The following is a 24764-nucleotide window of genomic DNA, read 5'->3' on the forward strand; positions in this document are numbered from 1 at the left end:
TTAATCATTACAGGTTAGATGGCTTTTCTGCTGTGTGACTGCAATATAACTTACAAAATGCAGATTCCCACCGCTGGAAAAAGACAGACTTCGATTTAGCAGATATGCTAGTATTGGAAAATACCGACGGAATCTATAATTGACTACAGATTATAACAGGACACATTTTTCCCATAAGAATGGCTTTTCCGATACATTGTACAGTTATGTTTTGTTTTTTTTTTGTTTCATATACTCTGCCTATATTAGGTAATACCTGATGTGTTTCTTTCTATGACTTTAGTGTAACCCCCTATTTCTTTTTTGTAAATATACATGTAATATAGAGGATAACGAGTTGTGCACGGATCTCTGTGATAAGTAGCTGGACCTGTTACTTTAAAGCGGATTCTTTTATATTCGAGAATGTTGCGTGCTGGCCACGAGCATTCCCAAGACATTTCATATTGCCTGTATGTCTTTTTACTAAAAGAAAGGAGACATGCAATTCTACTCAGGACATTGATAGCTCAAAGAACGGTTTGTTCTGCTAACAGATATGTGAATACCAGTCAGCCAGGCCGTATCGGTTTTATTGGTATATCCAAGTTGTATTTCTTTTTCTTTTCATTAAAGTATTGGAATTTGTATTTAATACAACAGTGTCTGAATATTATTTTAACGTGTATAGATTCATTGTTTCTTTAATATAATGTTCTGAGAACGCAAACTTCTATCAGACCTATCGCGCTTTCAAAAGGCCTTGAAATGTTTTAGTTGAATATAAACGAACCTGAGACATTTCAACTCTTAACACAATTCGGATACTGGACTTTTTGGGATATTCCTTTTTGGTACAAGGTGGTTTCAGCAGGACTGGAAGTTAATGGAAGGACAATGGATCTGGAGTTCACAACTGGAATATAATTGATCTATCGCCCATGGTATGCTGCTCTCCATAGGATAAATAGTTATTGTTTGAAATAAAGCACACACTGACACTGTAGGTCGTTCCTATAAACTTACACTGAAAACTTGAAATATTAGAAATGAACACAACTGCCTCGCTATATCTCGCTCCTATGATTAGTGTGTCTGTAAGAACTATGCGGTTTATTGCTTCTCGTGATGTTTGTGCCTTTAAGGCCATGGCCGGCTTCAAGAAAACCATTACAAACTGCAGATATCTAACTTGGTAATTGAAGCTTGAAATACCCCCCTATCTGCAGTTGGATCCCAGATGCAGAAGGATAAAAAATTGATGCCGTTTCCCTGCTGTTTAAGTTCTTTGCTAGCAAATGTATAGATCAAGTCATGTCACTGGAACCCAGTAACGGCTGTCACTTTTCAACGCAGGGGGCTTTATGAACGCTTGGTTACAAAGCAAACCATTGGGCTAGAAAAGCACGATGAACCCTATAAGGTTTGCAAATCTGGTTCCAATGGATAATGGCTTCTAGCGTTCATACTGGGCAGCCATTAACCCTTGTTTATGCTGCTATGTTTGTTTTGCAAATCAGTAATTATTGGAGAGTAGGAGGAAACTCCAGGGAACAATTTTATAGCCATAAAGAAATATCCCTAATTGGTGATCTTCATCACTATGATGAAGGGTTCTGGTGAGTTAACTGAGTCCCAGTAATCCAATACCTTGGGGATAGGTGTGATTTCTGTCATGTAGGGGGCCTTATTGTCCACGTGGAATTGATTTAAATTAAAAACAAATTGCTTTCTAAATAGTTGAATACATTTTCGCCTACTGAAAATCCACACCTATTTCTATCAATCCCACTGACTGCCGGCACGGATTGCTTTATCAGCCGGCCCCATGTGTTTCTTTTTTTTCAAAACCCCTAAAGTTCCCGGTGATAATAAATTGGTAAAGGAGTGAGGGTCTTCACACGCTCCCAGTTCATGTCCCGCTTACTTAAGAGTCTTACTTTTACATTCTAACTGTAGGACAGCTTTTTCACGGTTGCTTTCTCTAAAAAGCTTTCGCACATCTTCATGGGAATCCATTGGATCACACCGGAGACGGAAGGAAAATAAATCTTTTCTATAATTTAAATGTTTATGCTCATGTAGAGTGCGGCCGGGTATATACAGCTGGTGGCCGCACGCCGCTGCACCTGATCTGCCGCTGAAGTGTCACTGTGGCTAGTGAGTTCATTCTTGTAATATAAGTGACTGTTCTGTAAATGTCTCTATTAACCAGACTGGTGAATAATAATAATATGTGTAACAATAGCTTGCTGGGGATAATTATAATTCACATTTCCTGTTGATTTATTCATCCAGGTTTAAAAGAACTCTTGTGGGTTTGTGGCATCTATAACGCTGCAATGCCGCTCTTCAACACTAGATGTCACTAGTGAGCAAAATGAGCCAGAACTAAGGATGCGTGTAGAGTTGGGGAAGTGTTTGCGGGACGGACAGGATGTGTCAGTGCAGAGGAGGAAGTGCACGCCGTTGTAAAGGAACTCATGAGTTTTGAGGTCAGATCTGAATTAATGGCATTATTGTATCAGTATGAATGTACTGTCTGGTGGTTGTCGTTTGTGAAGCTGTGTGTGTGTCACTGTCTAATCCTATATGCAGATCTACCAGCGCCCTGCAGTTGGCCGAGGGTGATGGGAGTTGCAGTGTAGCACCAGCTGTGTGGCGGCATGCGGCCATCCCACCTCTAAAATGCATATGGATGGGGTTGCTTGGTGGTAATGGTTTAATTCCAGTAATAAATGGCTGCTACCAAAGGTTTGTGGTAATAAGAAGCAGGGTAAACATCAGCATTTTTATTGTATAGCTCTCTAAACAGAGAGGGCATTAACTCTTCTGTGTTATTTCTTGTAGGGGTTGTGACTGAGAAATCCTCTCCAACATGTGGCTCGCACGGCTTACCTCACAATTTACTAAAGCCACGCGGCTTACCGGTAAAGACTTAAATAACTGACGCACGTTGTGTGGTTAAATTGCTTACGCTTTTAAAGTGGCGCGCAGCCTATTATTTTCACTTTACACAAAATGTGATTGATTCTTTTTAATTCATTACAAAATCAAATGGTCTCAGTGTACAGAACTTCTTATATATTATAGTTTTAAACATATGTTTTTATTTGTTATCCAGCTTGATCTAGATGGAGCTTCTTGAACATTTGGTCTTTGTTTAGGTTGCCTTTTGCCACGATGTGCAAGTACAAACTACAAACCCCTGTCAGTATTCTACAGCACTCGCCAGCAACAGAGACAACACGTACCTTCCACAACCTGGTATAGCTTGGAGCGAGAACTGGACGACATTCTGGTGCCCCGGATGATGTCCATCTCTCCAATGGAAAGTGTACTTGCCTCCCGCTATTCTCTGCCAAAGTTAGAAGGCATTAAGTCACACGAAGAACCTCAAGAGAATGTAGAACCTTATGAATGCCCTTCTCACCAAGACACAGAGGAAGTGGGTGACGGGAGGGAAGATAGGACAGCAGTGCAATGCAAAAACGTCCTAAAGATCCGAAGGAGGAAAATGAACAAACACAAGTACAAGAAACTAATGAAGCGAACAAAATTCCTCCGGCGTAAAGTAAATGATGGACGTAAGCGTCGGAAACAGGTGGGCAACCGAGTGTGCGATACAACATATACAATCCTTGTATTTGTTCTTTCATCACACGCCATTCTGGTATAGTTCTTTTAGATGTTAAACTATACTTGTGCTTAGGAACCATTAGACTATCAGTATGTTGTATTATACAATTTGTGGTTTACCTATGTGTAATGTAATGATCCCATGGTCCGCAGATCCTTCTAACTGCTCTACCTCATGCTGGTGGGACATTAGCATGCTTAGCAGGTTAGTGTGGTTTGGGACCAGAGGTGACACAATACCTGCTGTGCTAGGAAGTGGAAAGAACAAGCACTGTTTTGTAGTGAAAGGCTAACACTTTCTCTCACTGAGGAAAATACAACAAAAAATGTCATATAATGTAATATCGTATCACTTGACAGCCGTTGTTACTTCAAACTCCCTTCAAAACACTAATTTAAGAATTCATTCTGTTTTTCTCCAGGCACGTTTTGAAAAAGATTTAAAAAGAATATGGATGAAGGCAGGGCTGAAAAAAGCCCCGGAAGGCTGGCAGACACCAAAGATATATGTGAAGCATTGAAGTCCATTAAATAAGAATGACCCTTTTTTCCATTATAGTCTCTTGAGAATCTGTTGTACAATAAATAAGATATATAAGTTACATACCGTGCTCTTGAGATGTATAGAATCCATCCACTGCACAGAGACACAGGGCAAGTGGTCACACACATTATTTAGAGAGGCAGTAATGCCAACATACATTTTTTTTCTGTCTCAGTAAAGCAAATTACGCCTGCTTCACTTGTTCACTTAGAAATGCTGCTCGTTTTTTTTTCTCAGTTGATACTGCTCAATTCACATACAAGCTTAGCAAGAGTAGCTCACGGTCACAACACAGCGTCTTAGCCATTGCACACCGAATCACACCAAAAGAGATCTAACTGATGTTCTTAGAAGTGGTTTCCACAGCAGAAGCTGATTACAGCCAACGTGGTACAGCCAGTAGTGTGAGTACTTTTATGTTTGATGTTTACCTATGTGTTAAACAAGTATATTTGTTAGCCCTTTGCAGCTAAAAATATATGATGAATGAATATGCTTGAATAAGAAGCCATTCCTCAGAACTGACTTTGTGGTAATTTAATAGGTTTATGTCATTCAATGGCATATTATTTCCCATAAAGGGTTAGCATAGTGGCTTCTTGTTCATTCTTCAGCCCTTCTGTTTCTGCCTGCCGATGTTTAAGGTGTTCATTTTAGATTTCTATGTTGTATAAAAGCTTTAGACATGTCTCATGGATTCAAGGCAATTTTTTACTATAGCTATACAGAACAGACATGTTTTAAATAGCCAAGGGTCAATAATTTCACTCTCTAGTATGTTAAGCATATAAACCTCTGTCACTTTATTTCTCCTTTGTGAAGGTTTCACAGAAACTATAGTTAAAGAAAAAATCAAAGGGAAAGTTGCAGAGCTGACATTCAAACCGCCTTGTAGCCTCCTATGGGATTTAATGCCGGCTTGCAGTTCTCGTATGCAGCCAGCAGATGGTGACAGCAGCACACATTAACCCCACTGTGCCCAGCATGCCCATTGCATTTATACGGATTGTGTAACGACAATCCAAATATCCCCCTACAGGTAACAATCAGATTGCCTATGTGCTAAAAAAACCCAAAACAGACTGATGATAGTAATATTGGTTCAAAAACCCCCTAAATCCGTCAAGTTCAACCCTTCTGCCTGTCCTTACTGCTTTTGATGCAAAAGAAGCCAAAAATCCCACAATTAAGCGATTTACGGATTTCCTAAGCTATTATGCTATTAAGTTATTTTCCTTCTTGACTCCTAAAGGCGATCAGCTTTCCCCTTGGATAAAATATTAATGTTTATTATTTATAGCCCTGTATGTTATGCTTTTTTTTAAGGCATCCATTGTATTTGATAGCACCAAATATTGTCCTGTTCCTGCGCCAGCTGCTTGAGTGTGTATTTTATGAGTATGGGAAACCTCCGAGGCATCCAAGCTGTCTAGGTCTCGAAGGAGCGACTGCCAAGAGGAAACGATGGGTGCTTACGTTAGAATTCTGTAGACTGTCTGGGTTGAGAAGATGTGTTGCTTATCGTTAGGGGGTTACTAGTTTTGGGTGCCGTCAAATAGGTTTGAAAAGAAAAAAAATAAAATAATTTAAATAAAACAGGGCAAAAGCAGCATACAAGATTTATATAGTGCCCTCATATTCTGCAGCGCTGTACAATGAGTAATGTGTCAGATCTTGTCCAACTCCATAATGTAACAAGGTATTGCGCTCAGTTTTTTATTTTTATTTCCGTATTGACGACTGTCCTGCTTGTCCCAGCGATTGGGCCGATTCTGTTACCTCGATTAACTAACGTCAAAGCCGGCTCTGTGAGGTACGCTTCAGCTTTAACCGGTCCCGACGCTCCGATAACTCAAGCTCTGTCTCTGAGCCAGGAACAACAAAAAGGAAGCTCTGACTTTCTCAAGGGGTTTTTCACATAACTGAATTCAGATGATCGCTCGATACTCAACACTGTGTTTACTACTCGAACAGCAGCGACCAAAAACGCATTTGCGCGGTTGTGCTATTTTAGTGAACAGGACCCAAAATGATTTGCGTTCATTGTGTGGGGGATGTGCGAGTCCTCGCAGAGAACCAGCGTCATGCTTTCGATCAAAAAACCTCACTCCGAAGACTCTTGTTGTTTTTTGTTTTTTTTGTAGTTTTGCACCCAGGAATCTTGCAGACTCCCTTCCATGCGTAATTTGCCTTTAGAACTTTTCAGAACACTTGTCTAGATTTCCTTAGATTCTTGTTTTTCACCCACGCATAAACGCATGGAAAAAAAGAAGAAAAAAAAGAGCTAAGCGAGGCCGGTGCCAGCTTGAGACTCACAGTGGTCAGAATATTCCCTCAGCAGCTTTCCAAACCACAAGAATGTGCTATTCTGACAATAAGATGCGAGGAGGGAACAGTTTAGACTTTCTCGACGAGTCGGAACGCAAGATTATTTTCTCATTAACCTCTTTTTTGTTAAAAAAAAAACCTCTGGTTAACTCATACACTGCCACATGGCATATAGTGAAACACACAGTGATAATCCTGTTTGACAACTAAGATTACGTTTTTTATGGAGGGAGCTAACTGACAATTTTTAATGTGGTTAAATACCTTATTCTTCTAAATGTCTAAACATTGCGTAGAAGCCCTCGGTAGACCCCGTCGCCTGGTCACACCTCTAACCATACCCTTTAATTCAAGAGGTATATGGTAGAGAATAAACAGACCCCATCTGCTTACACGCCTCACCCCTAATGACTTTTATATTATTCTTTAGGGTGTCGAGGTGACCTGTATGCTTTAGGTGTCTGGAGAGTACAGCCAAGTCTGGCCAAACCAGATGCAAGTGTGGATCGTTCCTTCCTAGGGTTACTGGTTAAAAGCCCATTAAGTGGCTTCCAGCAACACCACGTTTTTTTAATTGACTGGACTAAACAAATAGATTTCTTGGATAACGTTACAGTAGATCTATGATTCTAGTAATCGGGGTCAGAATTATTCATTGGCGGACCCCCCGGGAGAGCTGGGTCGCAATCTGCATTCTTCTCACAGCACTTCTATCCTTATCCCTCCCTTGCTTCTCGCTGTTTTCATTCTCTCTCCCTTGTTCTTTTCCGTGTTGACTCTCTGTAATCTTTTTTTATTGGCTGTTTTCTTGAGAATGATTGCTGTTTTTTTCTTCTTCCTGTATAAATAGTAAATTTCACCCCGTATTTGTCCCAAATCCAGGCCGGCAGCAGGACACCCTGATTCCTTCTAAAATGTCTTTGCATTGTGGGAAAGAAATCTCTTCTTTGACTATTGGAAGAACCGACTGCGTCCAGCTGTTTCTTTCGCTGTCTCTGCCTCCTGTCTGCGTCTCGTATCGGCGGCTTTTGGAAGGACTGTGACTTACCTCATTTCTGAGTCAGGAAATAGTCGGCTCGTTACAGCGCTACCCGCAGGAGTCATTCCTTAGAGCTCAGACTTCTCTTAAAAAGTGCATTTTCCCCTCTTCTGCCAGGTGGAAGAGAAAAAAAAAGTCAGGTGTAGGAAGAGGTTTAGAACACGGATATTCGGTTTATAGTAGAAGCAGCATTAAAACAAACCTGAAAGCGTTCTCCAGCCATTCACTGCATGTTTATTTTTGATATTTTTTGAAAATAATACTTCTGCCCGATCCGTCTCCTCCCCTGCCTGATTCTGCTGAAGCAGGGAGTGTACTTAAGTATGCTGGCCTCCCACCTCAGCTAAACTTCCATAGAAACATTGAATATGACGGCCTACCTGCCGCTGGCCCGGTCCGTTTCCTTATCTCCCGCGTCAACGCTCTTCTGGTTGGCATGTTTATTCTAGCTCAGTCAGACCCCTGGCTGCGACTCCTGGGGAAAAACACTATCAGGTTTTTTAGTAGCCATAAGCATAAAGATTTATTAATGGCCCCATCTTCAACACTAATCATACAAAGTAATTAATTTGCTATTAGTTATTGCATGCGATATTTAGAATTCCAAATGTATTTTGGAGAAGAATACAATAATATAACTGAATGATGAACCTAATGAATGACGAATGTATGGCTTTCTCCTTCATCCTCTGAAGGGGGTCCCTTAGACTGCAGTGGCCCTAAGCAGCTCTTTAATCTTATATGGCAGAACTGCCCCATTCTTTGACAATAAGTCACGTTCGGAAATCTTAATGGCCGCCCTTCCTCAGCTCCTTCGCTGCTATGCTTTTGGTTCTGGCTGCTCTGCTTCCTAAAGCCAGAATGTATTTTAATGACTTCTTTCCTTTCATTTCTGCAACTAACACGATATAGAAGTCCTTACAATGCCTCGTGCCTGGGTTATGTTCACCGTTGAGCATTCACCATGAGCAACAAGTCATGACAGGCTTCAGGTAACGTGTATATAACACTCGAGAGTGCGGTGCGATGCACCAGATGAACTGGCAGATGTATTGCTCCCGGCGTGTATGGAGCCCACGGATACTGTGCGATCCTTTAGGAGAAAGCAATTTATGGTCCTTCGCGCTGATATCCTCCGCCAGATACATCTAGACTTCAGATATGGTTTTGACTCACTTCACTTGGCCAAAAAATCATCTGTGACACATATTGACTGTAAGGAAAAAGCCGGTTTGGAAAGCGAAGAGACAAATACATCGCTGGGTAATCAGGAGTTCACCGTGTCATCATTTCAGTCCTTAATTCTTCGCGCTGTAACCCTTTGCGGACAAAAAAAGTCTATCGGCCGTATCTTTCGGCTCATACGCAGTATGTGAAGGAGATACCATGAATGGGATCTATAAGTTTCATGAGTGGCCTTTGCACCAAACCAACATTTTGAATGGTCATGGTGGTTCTAGATACGGGTGATGGAAGAAAACCAAATCCGTACATTACACGATCATTCTGAAAGGAAAGGGTACGATCGCAGCCAGATGTCAAGATGTATACAGGGGAGTTCAATCTGTGACCAAGTGATGACCCATTTGGCACAAATGAGAAAAAAAATCTCCGAGTGATATTTGAAGAATAATCAGAACTGAGTAATAGATATTAATACAAAACGTGTGGTGGAAGCATAAAAAGTATCCAGCAAAAGAAACCGTTCTGTTTTTGGAAATCACTTGTAGCAATGCTTTAAACTGCTCTTTTTTCATAGGGTAGTAGAAGATAAATGACATACGTGTTCTTACAATGTGTAACCGTGTGTATCCAGCCAGTGCCCGCACACTGAAAAACCCAATCTTCCGCACAAGCATTAAGCTACATGGGAGTTGGGCAGGAGACGGACGGGCATTTGGTTTGCTTGATGTCCAATCTAGACCTGTCTCTACAGACAGGTAACTTCTACAAGGACCTTCAAGATGTACATGTTGGCGACGTATTGTGTGCATGGAAAATTACCTTCTACGAACCAAATCTCTTCCTTGTAACCAGGATATAACCAAGGTGGGATAATTGGGAGTATAAAGGGTCGATCAGGAAAACCAAGAGGTGGTTTAGCAGAATAAGGGACATGGCCATAGATATTTGTAGCTGGAATAGAGAGGAGAAGTGAGGAATCCAGGGAAAAATAACAGTTATTAGATCCCTGACGACCAAGCTCATTTGCCGGTTCATTTTGCTTGAATTAAAGATGTTAGCCTTGCCAAAGCGGCCACAAATGCAGAAGGACACCAGCCTAGTCTAGGAACATGTATCTTCCTGCTTCTCACTATGACAGAAGCAAATAGCCAAAGAAAAAAAGTCAAAGCTGGAACTTTATAGAATTTAGAATCCTTAGAAACGTAGGAATCGTATGCCAGGAAAAATGGATATAGCGGAACAGGCCAAAGAGAAAATGGAGTCTTGAGTTGAAGTTGATACCTTTTATTGGGCCAACATAAAAAATATATAACGTTACAGATGCGTTTGGGGCCTCTGAAGTTTCTTTTTCACCAGAATCCGAAGTGGAGACCTCTAAGGTCCAGAAGGCTTATGTAACATTATTTGTTTTTTTCCATGTTGGCCCAATAAAAGGTATCAACTTCAGTGGAAGACTCCGTGTACCCGGTGGAAACCTTTCTACAGTCCGCAGTTGCTGTGAAAAAGTTAAATAAAAATGATCAAACAAGTATAGGAAGCGAGAGCAAAACAGCTTCGAAGGAGCTGGAGCGGTGTCAGGATCAGAGTCCCACAGCTGGATCTCGTATAGACGGCGAGAAGACGAATTCCAAAGAGGAACCAGGACGGAGGGTGGAGGGAGGAGAGGAGGCTTCCGAGTTCACAGTTGTTTCTAGGTTTGTGTTCAGTGCATGAAGAGGTTGGATTAAATCTGAGCTGCGGGGATAGGACAAAGCAAAGCCTAAAAGTTATTCGGTTAGGAGGGGGGAGAAGGGGTAAAAGTTCTGCGCATGCAGATGTTGAGTTGGACATTGTGATGTGATAGCAGAATTCGGCAAAGCACAAACAAGAAGAGAGGGAGAGCAGAAACACAAAGACAGCCTGGAAAAGCAAGAAGAAGGGAGAGATGGAGATCATATACAAACTTCTCATGTGCCAGCTGGCTGTCCTACACAGTAAGATATACTTTCTTATATCGCGCGTTTCTCGGTGAGAATGTTCGGACCTGTCGATTATGTTTTCTCCCATGATGGTTTAGAGTGTGGTCATCAGATCAAAGCAGCCAAGTGTCCAGGACCACATTCCACCAGTCCCTACCGTGAGGACGTTAGCTAAACTATATCTTGATGCTTTGTACCTAAACAGGTACTTTTACACATGATTCCTCATATAAAGCGCAGTCATTTTTTAATGTAGACGTTCTGAATGCTTTGCAGCTGCTGGACCGTCCTTTTAAATGCGTAAAAACTTGCACAAAAATGCTTAACTATCAGCTGATTTTTTAAAATATTTTTCTCTGAAGCCAGTTGGGACGGCGTCCCGCATTGCGCAGACAGGACTAGGCTCCCCGCTACCAAAATCAGCGCCAAATGAGATTTGATTTACTTAGTAAAGAACATATTAGCTCTCTTTGCACGTTTTTGGGTTTCTGCACATTCTGAGTAGTGACGAGGACCCTGTGTATATGATGTTCTTAAGAGGTATGTGATGATTGCTACCCTTTGTCACAATATATATACGCTCGAATGTGATCTACCGCAAGGACTTAGGGTTCGTTACACCTCATAGCAGAGAACAAAATGCATGTAATATAATATTGTGGCTCAGAGAATATTATGTTTCGGCTATTGTTTTAATTCTGCTCATTATATTTGATAAGCCAAACAATAATCTATTGAATTTTGATTCCAGAAATAAGTGCGATATTGATCCGTGATGTTATTTGTACCAAAATCTTAAATTCTGCAGAATATTTCATGCTGAAATCTAAGCCACTTTTCATTATATCGTCTATTAACCTCGTTAAAACTGCATTGGCTTTTTCCTGTAATGGTTTTCATATATAATAACACATACTCTATAGAATGCGTTTACTGTTAATTATACATCAGCTGAGTTTTTTCTTAGTGGAGTGTAAAGAAGTGGGTTAAATGTATATATCTTGTTTGCCTGGGGAACACGTAATTGTCATGTGATACTAAAGCAAGCACTGATAGGTTGTTGCCAAAACTGAAAAAACATTGTAAAAGTTTCTGTGTTGTTTTTAGGTGACTGAACCTTAAGCGACTAGAATAAAATGAGGATTATTTGCTTAGCATACTAGAATTAATGTGTGATTAATGTTGTGTAGAACACCAGCTGGAATCCAGGTGAGGATAGCTAACGCCGGCCATATCAGCACATTGCAGAATTTAAAAGCCTGTCGTTTTCTGTAGTTGAACCAAATGGTTTACATTATATTAATAAGGGATTATGTCTGAGAGCTTTCACAGCTGAAGTGTCCTATCTGAGGACAAATTTCCAATAAGGCAGACGGGGTATTTGAGTAAAGCGCGTCTTTTGTGCCGCTGTGTGTGTGAGTGGTGTTTATCGCCTGTAATACTCAGGTCTACCATTCTTTCGCCCAGTTTTGTCTAATAGCTCTTCTGCCTTTGGCTCACCTTATTTTTTTTTTGGCTTTCCTTGAGGCACTGCATACCTCCCTACAGTCCCAATTCTTAGACACTGTACTGTATTTGTGGACTGTAGGGAACATGAGCAGGTTGGTGAGGTCAACTGGTCACCTTTGACCATCCAGGAGGTGAATCATGAATGTGTTCCACCATCCACTTAGCCTCCAAGCCAATGTAGCTATTTAGGTCATGCTGCCTCCTTTGTTCACCACCCTTCCAACACACCTGAAATGTTTGGGGTTATTGCATTGGGGCTCATGAGTTGTAGATGCAACCCTGGTTGAGTTAGGTTTCCTAGTATGTAGCCTATGGCTATCCCCATTTCTGACATCAAAGCAAGAGATCTATGGAGTAAGAAAGGTTTACATAATATCAGAAGAGTAATAGATGGCATGGCAAGGTCAGGATGCCATTCTTGCCAAACAGGCTAAGAATGTATATACGAGCATGTATTTAAATGATGCGAGGAGATGAATGTTAGAAATCATCTCATTATCTACCATCAAAGGTCACAACCGACATTTCTAATGTTCGTAAATAACCCTACATGTGGCCAAGAGAATCTCATATGTTTAGTCACATGTGCTGGTTCAACTTCAGTTAAAGAAAGACATTCCGCAAGTTTATCACGATTATTAAAACATGTGGTCTTGTTGCGAAGTCCGCATCGTACATCTTTTTAACAGACATACAGATGTAGAGAAGCTTCAGAGAAGTTGCTGAACCCTTTTTTCAATGTATTTGTAGCAAATCACATAACAAGCCAAAGAAACGTGATTGAATAAAGTCAATTCATATTGGACTCGAACCGCTGTAGTTCTTCATAACCTAAATATCACACATCTTTTCCAGCAAGAGAATAAAGTAAAGCAGGAGAATACTGCCCAATCCTTCTGAGGATTTGACCTTTCTTTATAAACACATGACTCAGTCCAAGAATTGTTATTGTAACGGCAATCTCCTGTTTAGTACTTCCTTTGGATTTACCAATTGTATCTTGGACATGTTCCTCACAAGTGTCAGCCTATTATAGCCAACTTATATTCACAATCGCCTCAATCATGATGTTCTATTGCGATGATTTCAATTACTGACATTACAGGGCAACCTAAGAGACCTGGGCAAAATTGATCCAGCTCCAAATGTCCTTCAGGAGCCGCAGTACCTCTTAATGTTCTGAATTCCTCTGATGATGTTTTCCTGAGGACGCTTTGTGAGTGTGAATGTATCGCAGTGTTCTACATTCCTAAAAGTCATAATACGAACATCAGAAAATGTGTTTAGAAATTGGTATTGCATAAAATAGATTATTGTTCTCCTAAATGCATAATGAAATTATGTCAATAAATAATTGTCACCAAATTTCATAAAAATCCTCGGTAAAGCCCCTCGCCCCAGGCACACCTCTAAAGACATGACCTAGAAGTAAAGTGACCCTCTTTGGCCATTTTAAATGTTGGGGGTATTAAGAACACAGATGTTGGTGCTCCTGCTGGTAAATAAGAGACTTTCCTTCATATCACTCCATGTGCTGAGACTGGGGTGCCACAGATTCAAGCATTAGTGTTAATCTTTGGTCTTCCATAGCACAGGACTTCCAACCTTGGGGTAAAATAAGAAAAATAAATAGTAAGCAATGTTGTAGATTATAAATCCAGCCCCAGTACTGAAAATGATGGGAAATAACATGTTCTATAGAGATACAAAACATGTTGTGGCATACTGGATAAAATAAATGAAGTGATCTTGTTCTCCAATGCGTGTCGGTATCTGCCTTAACCGGCTCAATCTGCTTCCTATTAGAACTCGCTGAGGCCTGTTAGTGCTGACCTAACACATTGTGTAGTAATTTGTCAGGTGAGTGTGTTATACTTTCACATAGAAAAGCTGAAGTTGTGATTCCATGAAGCCCAGAGGTATAACAGCCCCCTTTATCACTCTACGTAACGCACCCAGTCACGCTAACTAACATGACTCAACTCAAACCCTATAGATCACTGTGAGAACACGATATCCACCTGATAATGGTTCTGGGCTACAAGAGTGACCATCTATAACGAGACCAACATCTCACTGCCGACACATATGCCCTAAATGTAAATCTATCCATGTTCACCAATGTTTAATGTTTTATATATGTTTATGGATTGGGAGCAAGTGACTTGTCATAAGGTAGACTGACCCAAAGCCTGAGTGTCAGTGGAAACATCGTAAACCAACCCTTTTGGTTCCTCGAGATAATCCCACATGCTTGTTGTTTACCAGATTTTTTTTGGATACTCCCTTGCTTTCAGGATTTAAAGTCTGCACAGAGGTGATGTCATGTCTTAATCAACAGGAAGAAAGCTTGATAACACATTGCTGACCATCTGGTTTCCAAAAGACATCCTTCTACGTTCATTACTGGTGGGAAACCCCCCATAACGTTATATCTAAAACACTGAGCACTAATTCATGTTTGCCTTCCTGAATTTTCCAAGCGTTGTGCCAGTATTAGCCACCATTCCAAAGCAAACACAACCATGATGGACATTAGGCTTTCTCCTGTACTCTATAGATAAGATATTGAGTTTCCTCCATCATTTATTAAACCAGCAAAGAGGAAACATTTGATGCTCACTTAATGTGGTTGGAGTTGCGATGTCATCTGTGTCCCAAGGTGAGACGTTGTAAAGTATGTCCTCTGACACTTGTAGGGTGCCTAACATAGAATGAACAAACCTGCAAGAATCCAACAGAACTAAAATAATGATGTATATAGAGATAAAGTAAAAGGAGTTGAGTGACATCAGATTTGTCAGGGAAAACCAAGTTAACAAACAGGTAACGCTATGAAGAGACGACAGAGCAGAGGCTCAGACGAGAAACTACAAAGAAACCATGTGGGAATGACATTATAGCAAAAATAAGCAAAGAACGAGAGAACATATGGAACAGCTGACATATTATGTGAAGAACTAAGGAATTGGAGATAACACACGCCGCGTACTGCTTGTAATAATACATACATATGTTAGTGAAGTTATCGCTATAAGAATGTTACTGTATGAGACAAAACTCATAGAAACATAGAATTTGTTGGCAGATAAGAACCATCTAGTTTGCCCATTTTTACTGCTGAAAGACTCAAAGACATTTGGACTCAAGAATCTATCTCAGAATTACCTCTACCAATGCTGCTGGGAGACTGTTCCCCTGATCACCCTTTTAGCAAATCAAAACATATTTTGGTCTTAGGAGCCATTAATTCATATTGTTATTGTGAAGGTTAAAAAAACAACAACCAGTAATTCAGATTTCATCAGCAGCCTAACTTTCGGTGATAAATAGATTTAAATTGAGAGCAGATGGCTGCAGCAAACGGTTGGTAATAAACTCTGTTTTTCCTGCCTGGCGCTCGGTTTCGTAATAAAGCTTTAAGAAATTCCTTTCAACCATTCTCCATAACAGCTCATTTTTTATTACATTACATTTTTTCTAGATGTTTCTTTTGGGGGTTTTTTCTGAGCACTAAGGGTGGCTGAATTATCCTTAGATCAAAAAAATTTATAATCCTCGTCTATTGCTCCCGAATTTAGGACATATGTGAAAGTGGCCTCTTTTCTGAAACACTATGCAGATATGGGACCGGTCTGATAACTATTCTCATTTTATTTTACTTTATTCATAAAGAAACATCAAGTAAACCATTTCAGTCTTTTAAATGGCCACTCCAGCACTGTTTTTGTGTTAAATGTATATGAGAGTTCATTTCACATGGATTCCAGTGTCCGTTACTGCATGCAAATAGGTGTAAGCATTATTTAGTTATTGGAGTTAGAAAATAAGACTTCTGTCTGATTGGACTCCACCCCCAACTGTCTCTACTGAAAGCAGGAAGCATACCTCAATATGCTTTGTGCACATGCTCAGTAGGAATCCCTGAGTTTTTAGATTTAATAGAGGTAGCAGCAGCCAATTACATGTTTGCTATCTAAGCACTCTATGCTAGGATACATGTGATTGGCTGCTGCATTGGTGGCTTTAACGAGCTACTGAGCATGTGCAAGAAGTGCTTCCTGGTTTTAGTCACCCAAGGGAGGCGGCAATGAGATAGAAGTCTCATTTACTAACACTAATAACTCAACAATACACGCTACAGATTACATGCCGCAAAACACATTGTTCTAAACTGTGAACTAGACTGTTCGTTTAAGAGATTATGAATACATTTCCAAAAGTGTTCAAGAAAACATAATGAATGCCTCAGCTCTTGCTGTAAAACACAGGAGCCGCGCAAAGTGATTTATACCCTAGTCAGTGCGGCCCAGATTCTTAAACCAGAGTGGACTTCTGCAGCCTTGAGTGAGGACTTAATGATAGCATGCCGGTGACTGATTATACCTTGGTGTCCTCATGCCTTTAATTTTGTAGTGTTAGCATTTTACAGTAAAATACCATACAAGTCATAATTAAAGGATAGATTTTATGTAACGCAATTCTCCTTCTTATATTCCTCTCTCTGCTGGTTGTTCTCAGATGTCTGGTTCAATAAAAAAACAACAATGTAGCCTTAGGAAACTCACGCACAACTTGGTCTGCAAAAACAACAAGTTCAATAGCCCATATGAACAATTGGACAGATTTCCCCTTAATACATAATCTGATGGGTCCAGAAGATCCTCGATGTGCAATGCTTACTAAGCTATAGGTTTTAGATAAGCAAAGATGAGATGACCCGGATATATTAACCCTTTAATATGCCACTATAAAGTTTCTATGTAGTCATTGCTTAAATGTGTTACCCAAATGGCTCTAATACCGGCCCTTGTGGAAACCTTGACTTGTAATTATCTAAAGGTACACTTAATTGAGTCACCTGCATTCAAGCAGTGACATCAATCATTACCTACTGGGAGCAAAAGCACCAACTGGGAGTTTTATATATGATCACAGAGGGGTAGGATAGGAAGGAGTCAGCTCCAGACTGTGTGACCCGCAGAATCTGCCCCTTCACACTGAGATTGGGGCAACAACCCTGTGAGTTCCCAGGAATGCTCACCAGTCGGCACAGGATGAGTTCACTCTTCTCATTTCTTTAAGTGCTGTTGAGGTTGAGTTGACCACGAACAGCAACAAAAAGATGCCACATTATCAGCTGGAAGTGTTTTTTGGCCCTTTTATTACTGGGCCACTTGGTTGGGCTTGCCGCCCCTGGGCTGAAGATTGCCAGTCATCCCCTGACAGCCAATCACAGGGGGTAATGAATAAAACGAGATTCTGGTGCCGAGTTTGAAGTGCGGTATTATCACCATAGCATCTAATGGAATGGTCCAAGCACCGTGAGCAGTTTATTAGTTACCAATCACAGTAGCTTCTAATGGAATGGTCTGAGAGCAATTCATTAGTTGCTATGGTGATGATTTGGTTTTAGAACCAAAGCAATCAATGGATCACAATGGCATGGGTTATTCTAGAATATTAAATGGCTATACCTTAACATGATTTAACTTACTGTATCTTACAGCGTTCTATAGTTATGTAGTATGTGAGTCAAGTTTGATTGCTATTGCACCATTAAAAGGAATTGTTTTAGGTCTGTACATGGATCTAATATGTGTTTTCTTTTGCAGGTCATGTTGTTTCACCATATTTTGGTAAGAAGTGACTTTTTGATACTTTTAGTGATATCCTAATGTTTATTGTTTACCAAAAATATCTCTTATAGCGAAGACGTCCCGACCAGTTCACAGTTGTAGGAAAGGCTTGACATATCATCCAAAGCATTGAGTTATTACCTTAACTTAATTACTTATTTTCCTGTATCTCTTAAATCTCACAGTCTCCTCCAGGCAGTTTCCATGATCTCTCTCTGTACTCTAAAACAAACATGTAATAAACTGTAAATGAGTTTATAAAAAATGTTCTCATATGGATATTTTTCCATATTAACAAAGCGTGTTGACGCCCCATCCTATCTTCTCTTCTTTCCATGTTAAGTAATTTACTTGAGGCCATATTACCGGCTTTCCTACTGAATAGGCAGTTAGCGTCTCTATATGATACATGTAACCAGTTTTTAGTTGGTAATCAGAACCTTAGTAGATTTAAAATAAAAAGGGAATTATGTACTAGAAAATCTAATTGCTATGAAGTTCCTTCTTACTCCAGGCAGCTGTAATTGGAGCACTTTTAAGGTCATTATCTGCATTATTAATATTATCAATGCCGTTCAAACTCTTTTTTTTTTAATTCTTCAGTACCGGCAAGCCAGCAGAACCCAGATAGTGTGGTGGTATCTGTGTCAAACATCACTGCCTACACTGGTTCCCAAGCTCAACTTCTGTGCCAGAGTTACCGGATGGTATGGACACAGGACAACCTATTGGATAGGCAACGCGTTTTACACTGGGATCTGTACAGCAGTCAAGGAGTATACCGCGGAGAACGCCTTCTAGATATGTTCTCCGCCGGGGAGTTCCGCTTCTACAGTGGGTACAACCAGCGCCGAATGCACGTCTCGGAAACGGCTTTCAAGGATGGCAATTTCTCTTTGGTGATCGAAGGTGCTTAATTTATTTGTCTATTTGTAGGATCTTACCCAAAAAGTGCTCCTAATGTCTTCTTGTTCAAACCAAATAGCCTGGGCATCAGTTATTTCCTTTCAAGCTGATATTATTATATTTTATTTATATAGAGCCAACCATTTCTAAAAGTGCATACATTCAAACCGTTTCACACAACTGGAACAGATACATTAGGCTCGCATGCTTTTTATCAGTTTTTAAATATAAATCGTTAGTAATAACTTTTAGGCTAAATTACATAATATTTATACATAAATAATTGTCATTGTAATACTACTCTCTGTTCTGTGTGTATTTTTGTGTTAAGGTGTTTCTATGAGTGATCAAGGGCTGTACTCTTGCAATCTCCATCATCATTATTGTCACCTGGATGAAAATGCTAAAATTTTGCTGAACATCACCAAGTCAGGTGGGTCTGGAGCCGGGGGTAATGGACTTGTCCTCTATCTGTGTTAGACTGCATTTCCCATCATCCACCTATCCATTGCTGGTTCTGTCTGGCAAAGGGTTATCAAATACTGACCTACATATAACATTTAAGAATACTTAGGGGTATCACTTTTTTGGGGGGTGCAGTGTTCTATGGTATTTTAATTAATTTCCCTCTTTCCGCTTAAACAATGGAGATAAATTGATACGTTTAGAAATCTGTGGGCCATTTTTGCACATTGTTTCAAATTCAATATTTGGATGAGAATTAGTTTAGTTACACACTGATAAACATAGCCCTTGCATATAATTTCTATCAAATGTTTCTATAGTCTTTCTTTACCGTTTTCAGAAAGGAGAGCAAAGATCTACTGGGATGGAGAAAAGGTGGTCATTGTGGCTTTAGTCGGCTCCACGGTTGTGCTTCCCTGTGAGAATTGGAATCACATATGGACTGATCGCCACAGAGAGGAGGACCAACAAGTGGTTCACTGGGACCGCCAAGCCCCAGGGATCCCTCATGACCGAGCTGACCGGCTGATTGACATGTATGCATCAGGGGAGAGAAGGTCATACGGGCCCATCTTCATCAGGAGCAAAATGAATGTTTCCGATAAGGCCTTTGCACAGGGAGACTTCTCGCTCTTTATATCGGATCTGACACGAGGGGATGAGGGGACATACTCATGCCACCTGCATCATCATTACTGTGGTCTTCATGAGCGAAGGATCTTCTACCTAACTGTCTCCGATCCTCCAAAAAGAGAAGAGCCACCCGGCAAAAAAAGTGTAGATTCAGCTTCGACTATAGGTAATGTACCATGTGGTGCGTTTGATATGGTGACATGGGTCACAAAAGGCTAGTGTTACATTATCATAATTGTAGTTCTCAACAACAACATAAATACCGGATATCTATTCAATCATGAGTGATCACATACTTTTCAATTTTAGCTTATAAACTGGGACCCCAGTACCCCTTTATTTAGTGATTAAGCCTCTACAATGTTTCACTCACTGCTTAGGATATCTGTAATTAGGACATGATTAAACATTAACCATAAGTCACATTCTGAGTGTTCTTCATGGAATGTTGGAACATTTCTGTTCAGACTTTAAAAGAAGCTTAACTGTCCAGCTTTGGGTCCCAAATACTCTTTTGTACCTATTAAGTGGACTTATTCTTTATAGAAATATCTGTGTCAGACCTAAAAATAAACAATATGTTATGCTGTGTGCAATATTAGACTGAATAACCAATTCTCACACCTTTCTGTGCCTCTGAGAGGCTAAATAATCAAGCTGACTTGTGCACTTATGTCTTCAGCTCCCAACAAAATCCCAGAACACAAAGGCATAGTTCCAGAATATTTTCTCCATTTCTTACAACACTTCGGATACATCCTGGCAACCTCGTTGCTGTTTATCCTGCTCCTCACAGCTGTGATCCTCATCACTCGCAAGTATCAGAGACGAGGTAGGAGTCATTTGGAATTTCTCACACGTGGCACATAATGAAGACGCTAGCTAAAGAATTCTATTTATCACTAGATGAACATGAACATTAGTACAATTCATGGTAGAATACGTAGGGATTTGTTCACCGGTGGTGTTGGAACCTAAAATCTAGCTGTTCAAATGCATGTGGCTACAGAAATGATTCATTGTTTCCAGAGCATCACTCAGGTTCAGCATCGTTCAATCATGGATCTCACTAAAACCCAACTCAGTAGCCAGAACACCATGAAAACTACCCAAACCAAGTTGGGTCCGGTTATTTTCCAAAGTATAGGTTGGCATGAGAACAGTCAAAAATGATGAGAATCCTTATTCACAAACGGTGGATCACAACCAACTCTGCTCAAAATGAAGGGCAAAATGGTTGTTCTCAATCCGGCCACTTCGTTTTGGCCGCGCTCCCAGGAATTGGCTCATGAACCAAGCACCCAGTGAATTAAACGAGGTCTCAATTTTGGCTCAACAAATAGTCGGCAGGTCATCTGTGTTATAGAGAGCCCGTGCTATTCCAAGTTACCCTAGCTAAAGAAAACAACCACAAATCAATATCTGACCAAGAAAGGGACACCTCTCCATTATCTTTAGCTTTCTACACCCCCTACGTAGCCGTGGTCTCAAGAAATGTCTAACTTTGCTTAAGTTTCTTAATATTTCGGGGCTGACTGAATGTGGCCTTCTCTCTCCAGGTTACGGATACAACTTAAATAAAACTCAAGGGTGAGTACATTTTTCAAGTAATATTACCCTGACTTAGTCAGTCTTAAACAATTGTTAGTAAAACGACATTTTCTGATTTCTATAATTTACCAAGATACAAACAGCTTGAGGCCTTGTTTTGACATTCAGGTTACAGTGACTGTGTTCAACGGAATAATAAAGTCATTAGGATTTTCCATGTAGTTAGAAAAATACTGATTTTACAAAGAAATAAACATTATATAAATATGAAAAAAGTTTAATTAATATGAAATATGAATTAAGTATAATATTTCCTTGATAAATATTTTATCTGTTGCGTTTTGGTATTTTGTGTTTGAGAATATAGTAGAGTGTTATAAATGTATTTGTATCTTATTGTGTTTCAGGAAGCAGGTGAACAGGAAGGAATTCTGTATGATGCCCTCTGAACTTGTCCAATACAGGAAGGAAGACCTCCGAATCGGTATTTATATATAGACTACCATAGTATGATATCACAAGATGATGTCATAACACCAAAAAAGGAAAAGAAAAAAAAAACTGGAGAGAGAAATCTAAAGATACTTTTAAATATTTAATTTCAGTAGTATGGTTGGTTGAGTGGTGTTGATTTTGGAAGGGAGCCGGTGGAGCAGACGCTTATCTTTGCCAAAAACCTTTGGCTTTTCTGTGGTTTTTCCAGTATTTCTGGATATTTTCCACAGTAATGTATAGAGGAACAATGTGTGTGGCATGGTCAGAGCGCTGATACCTTGATCTGCTACAGTAAAGTTTAGAGAAGAAAATAAATGTATTGCATATGGTTCTTATTATCCCTTTGGTGTTCTCTGTCTGTCTTCTTTTCTTTAAGTCGTTCTTTACTGCTCTTTCATGCTGTTGTGTAGTTTCTAATTTGTTTGCTTCTGGCAACCGGGTAATTGTCATATAATCTCAAACCCATTACTTACCAGCGAAAACTCTGATCCCAGACCTAATGACATGTTAGGGCTGAAACTGCCACTATTCTACTTATATATAAGTTTTTTGTGCATACAAATATGTGTTAAAAAAAATATCTTTTTTGCTCAGATTATAAAAATAACATTTTGAAGGAACGTGAATTGAAGGACAGGACTTTAACTCCAAAAAACGTTGACTTAGACCTTGGTGAGTTTCCACATTTTTTCATACCACTAATTGTTAGCCTGGAATGAAAGATGTCAGGAGTTTGTGTATATTCTCAAGGAAATGATTGAGATTTCAAATGGAAACCAGGACATAAAGCATTGCTGGAACTGTATTTGGAAGGGCATGCTTGTCTCTAAGGGTTGCGCTATGAAGAGCGGGAGGAATTTGGCTGGAGATTAGTTAAATCGGCAATTTTTTTGAACAGGCTTTGGGATCCGATAAGAGAATCTAGCCTGGAATAGGATCTCTGGGTATTCTTTTAAGGATTTTACATTATTTGAGTAAATGAGACAATATATTAGGATTACAGTAGAGAAAAGCAGCTTTTGGGCAGCGCAGATTTCTGGGGCAAATTATTAATTAAACCTAATTAAATGGACAGGAGTTTTTTTATTATATAATACTGATTTAAAATATGTCAGTGCGCTGTAATTTGTGTGCATGTGGATATAGAAAATATATATTTATTTTCTATACAAGTACTGGGAAAACAAGCTTCACAACCTCAAGGGATTGTGCGCCCAGTTTTTGGTCAAGATTACAATTTTATTATTAGAATAAATGCTTAAATATTTCATTTAGACAACAAAGATTTAAATTACTTCTAGTATTTGCTAATGCTTAATTTAAAGCCATATAGAAGGGTCGCCTAATCTTATTTTCCATTTCTTGGCAGAGCTTCGGAAGGAATATTGTAAATAAAGAACCCTTTGCTGCTGCTGGCTGGCCCAGGAGCTAACTCTTCAATTAAAAAAAAGGACTGAATGTTTCTGTATGTTTTTCATGCAAGCTGCCTGTTACTTGTATCTGTCTGTTCTTCTTGTCCTGCTGTCTCCATCCAACAAGCTCGGGACTGATCAGAGTTCTTCACGTCGGAAAGCACCACTTTATCTCGGTGGAATGGGCACCTTGGGAACGTCCATCGACTTCCACACACATTCTCCATCCTCCAATATAATAATGTATCTCAAGATTAGAAAACGCTCCCCAAAAATGTTATCATAGTGTTTAATGGCATTTTTTCCTTGCAATAGCTGCTTTTAAAAGTGTTTAGTATTTAGTGGCAAACAGCAGATAATATATAGGTAACATTGTATATGTGGCTTCACCGTGGCATTAGGGATTATCAGGCATTATGTTTAAGCCTAAATCCAATTTTTAATTGACATTTAAAAAAAATGTAATATATATGTATATATAGTTTAGCACATCTACACAGGGACAGACTTCTGGCAATACAGATCACATAATATTCAGCCATCGTATTCAGAGTCATAATCAAAGTTCTAGACATTTGCCTGACTTCTGTAAGTTTTACAGCTGAATATACATATATATATATATAATTCCATATTTCCATGCGCACCCTCTTTAGTATGAACCAGTCACTGTTATAGGACCCCTTTCATGGATAATTGGTATTCACATTTTCACATTAAGTGAATTGTAATATTACTTCATTAATGTAACTGGCTGGGGGTTTGTGTAGATCGGCATGTTGCATTTCATTATACCAAAGATCATTGATGGAATCTCTCCATTTGTCTTGAAGGAATCATAGAAAGAGCTCAGGCATTTACCAAAATATAGGTTTTACAATATCGAACATAAGCAGGGTGGTTGCAACGACTTTGGGTCAAATAACGCTATTTAAAGGAATCATTGTAGGAATAGGTGGGACGGGATGAGAAGGGGAGATCAAGGCAGAATTAGTTAAAGTTATGGTGGAATACGTGGGGTTTCAGAGGTTTCTGATGGGTTAGGGATTGGGGATTTAGCAAATACGTTGCAATCAGTATATCCATCAAACATGGACAAACATGTGAACAAGTTTGAACACCTCTTCTACATATGTTACCGAAACATGGATCTGAGGGCAGATGAGAACCATTCAGCTTTTATAGTCTGCCCAGGGTTATCGTGCTCTGAAGAGTTTTTATCAGTGGTAAAGTGCCATTTTTAATCTTATCGTGGCAAATAATAACCTAGTATGTGGCTAGCCAGTGGTGTATCTTGGCTAGGTAATGGCCTAGGCCTGACCCAGGGCAGTGCCCCAGGTGTCCTTTCCCATCAGTCACCTCTGCGGCCCTGTTCTCAATGCCGAATGGTGCATATTGAAAGACGCGCAGAGTGCCAGGCACAGCACTCCAGAGTGTATATGGGCCTCCCCAGCCTGCCCATGGAGCAGAGGCATCCCGAGG

The 24764-nt window shown here is 39.9% G+C and overlaps 2 protein-coding genes across 2 annotated transcripts; both read left to right on the forward strand.

The window, feature by feature from the left end:
* Positions 1-2857: 2857 nt before the first annotated feature.
* LOC149274129 (small ribosomal subunit protein bS22, mitochondrial-like) lies at positions 2858-4139 on the forward strand. Its single transcript, XM_089505804.1, has 3 exons — positions 2858-2909; positions 3147-3583; positions 4041-4139. Exons 1-3 carry the CDS (start codon positions 2858-2860, stop codon positions 4137-4139), a joined length of 588 nt encoding a protein of 195 aa, XP_089361930.1.
* Positions 4140-10638: 6499 nt separating this feature from the next.
* LOC149274130 (matrix remodeling-associated protein 8-like) lies at positions 10639-23265 on the forward strand. The gene is made up of 9 exons (XM_089505801.1): positions 10639-10711; positions 18424-18729; positions 19058-19159; positions 19532-19990; positions 20507-20656; positions 21384-21414; positions 21783-21859; positions 22465-22542; positions 23240-23265. Exons 1-9 carry the CDS (start codon positions 10639-10641, stop codon positions 23263-23265), a joined length of 1302 nt encoding a protein of 433 aa, XP_089361927.1.
* The last annotated feature ends 1499 nt before the right edge of the window (positions 23266-24764 follow it).

The sequence above is a fragment of the Sceloporus occidentalis genome, unplaced genomic scaffold (genome assembly GCF_023333645.1).
Source record: "Sceloporus occidentalis isolate IW3139 unplaced genomic scaffold, rSceOcc1.0.p SCAF_346, whole genome shotgun sequence".
NCBI classification, from domain to species: Eukaryota; Metazoa; Chordata; class Lepidosauria; order Squamata; family Phrynosomatidae; genus Sceloporus; species Sceloporus occidentalis.

Bases quoted from the DNA above. Each gene is read 5' to 3' on its own strand.
- LOC149274129 (XM_089505804.1), top strand. From the start codon at position 2,858: ATGTGGCTCGCACGGCTTACCTCACAATTTACTAAAGCCACGCGGCTT. The intron at 2,910-3,146 runs GTAAAGACTTAA...GTCTTTGTTTAG, and splicing joins TAAAGCCACGCGGCTTACCG to GTTGCCTTTTGCCACGATGT. The intron at 3,584-4,040 runs GTGGGCAACCGA...GTTTTTCTCCAG, and splicing joins GACGTAAGCGTCGGAAACAG to GCACGTTTTGAAAAAGATTT.
- LOC149274130 (XM_089505801.1), top strand. From the start codon at position 10,639: ATGGAGATCATATACAAACTTCTCATGTGCCAGCTGGCTGTCCTACAC. The intron at 19,160-19,531 runs GTGGGTCTGGAG...TACCGTTTTCAG, and splicing joins GCTGAACATCACCAAGTCAG to AAAGGAGAGCAAAGATCTAC. The intron at 22,543-23,239 runs GTGAGTTTCCAC...ATTTCTTGGCAG, and splicing joins AAACGTTGACTTAGACCTTG to AGCTTCGGAAGGAATATTGT.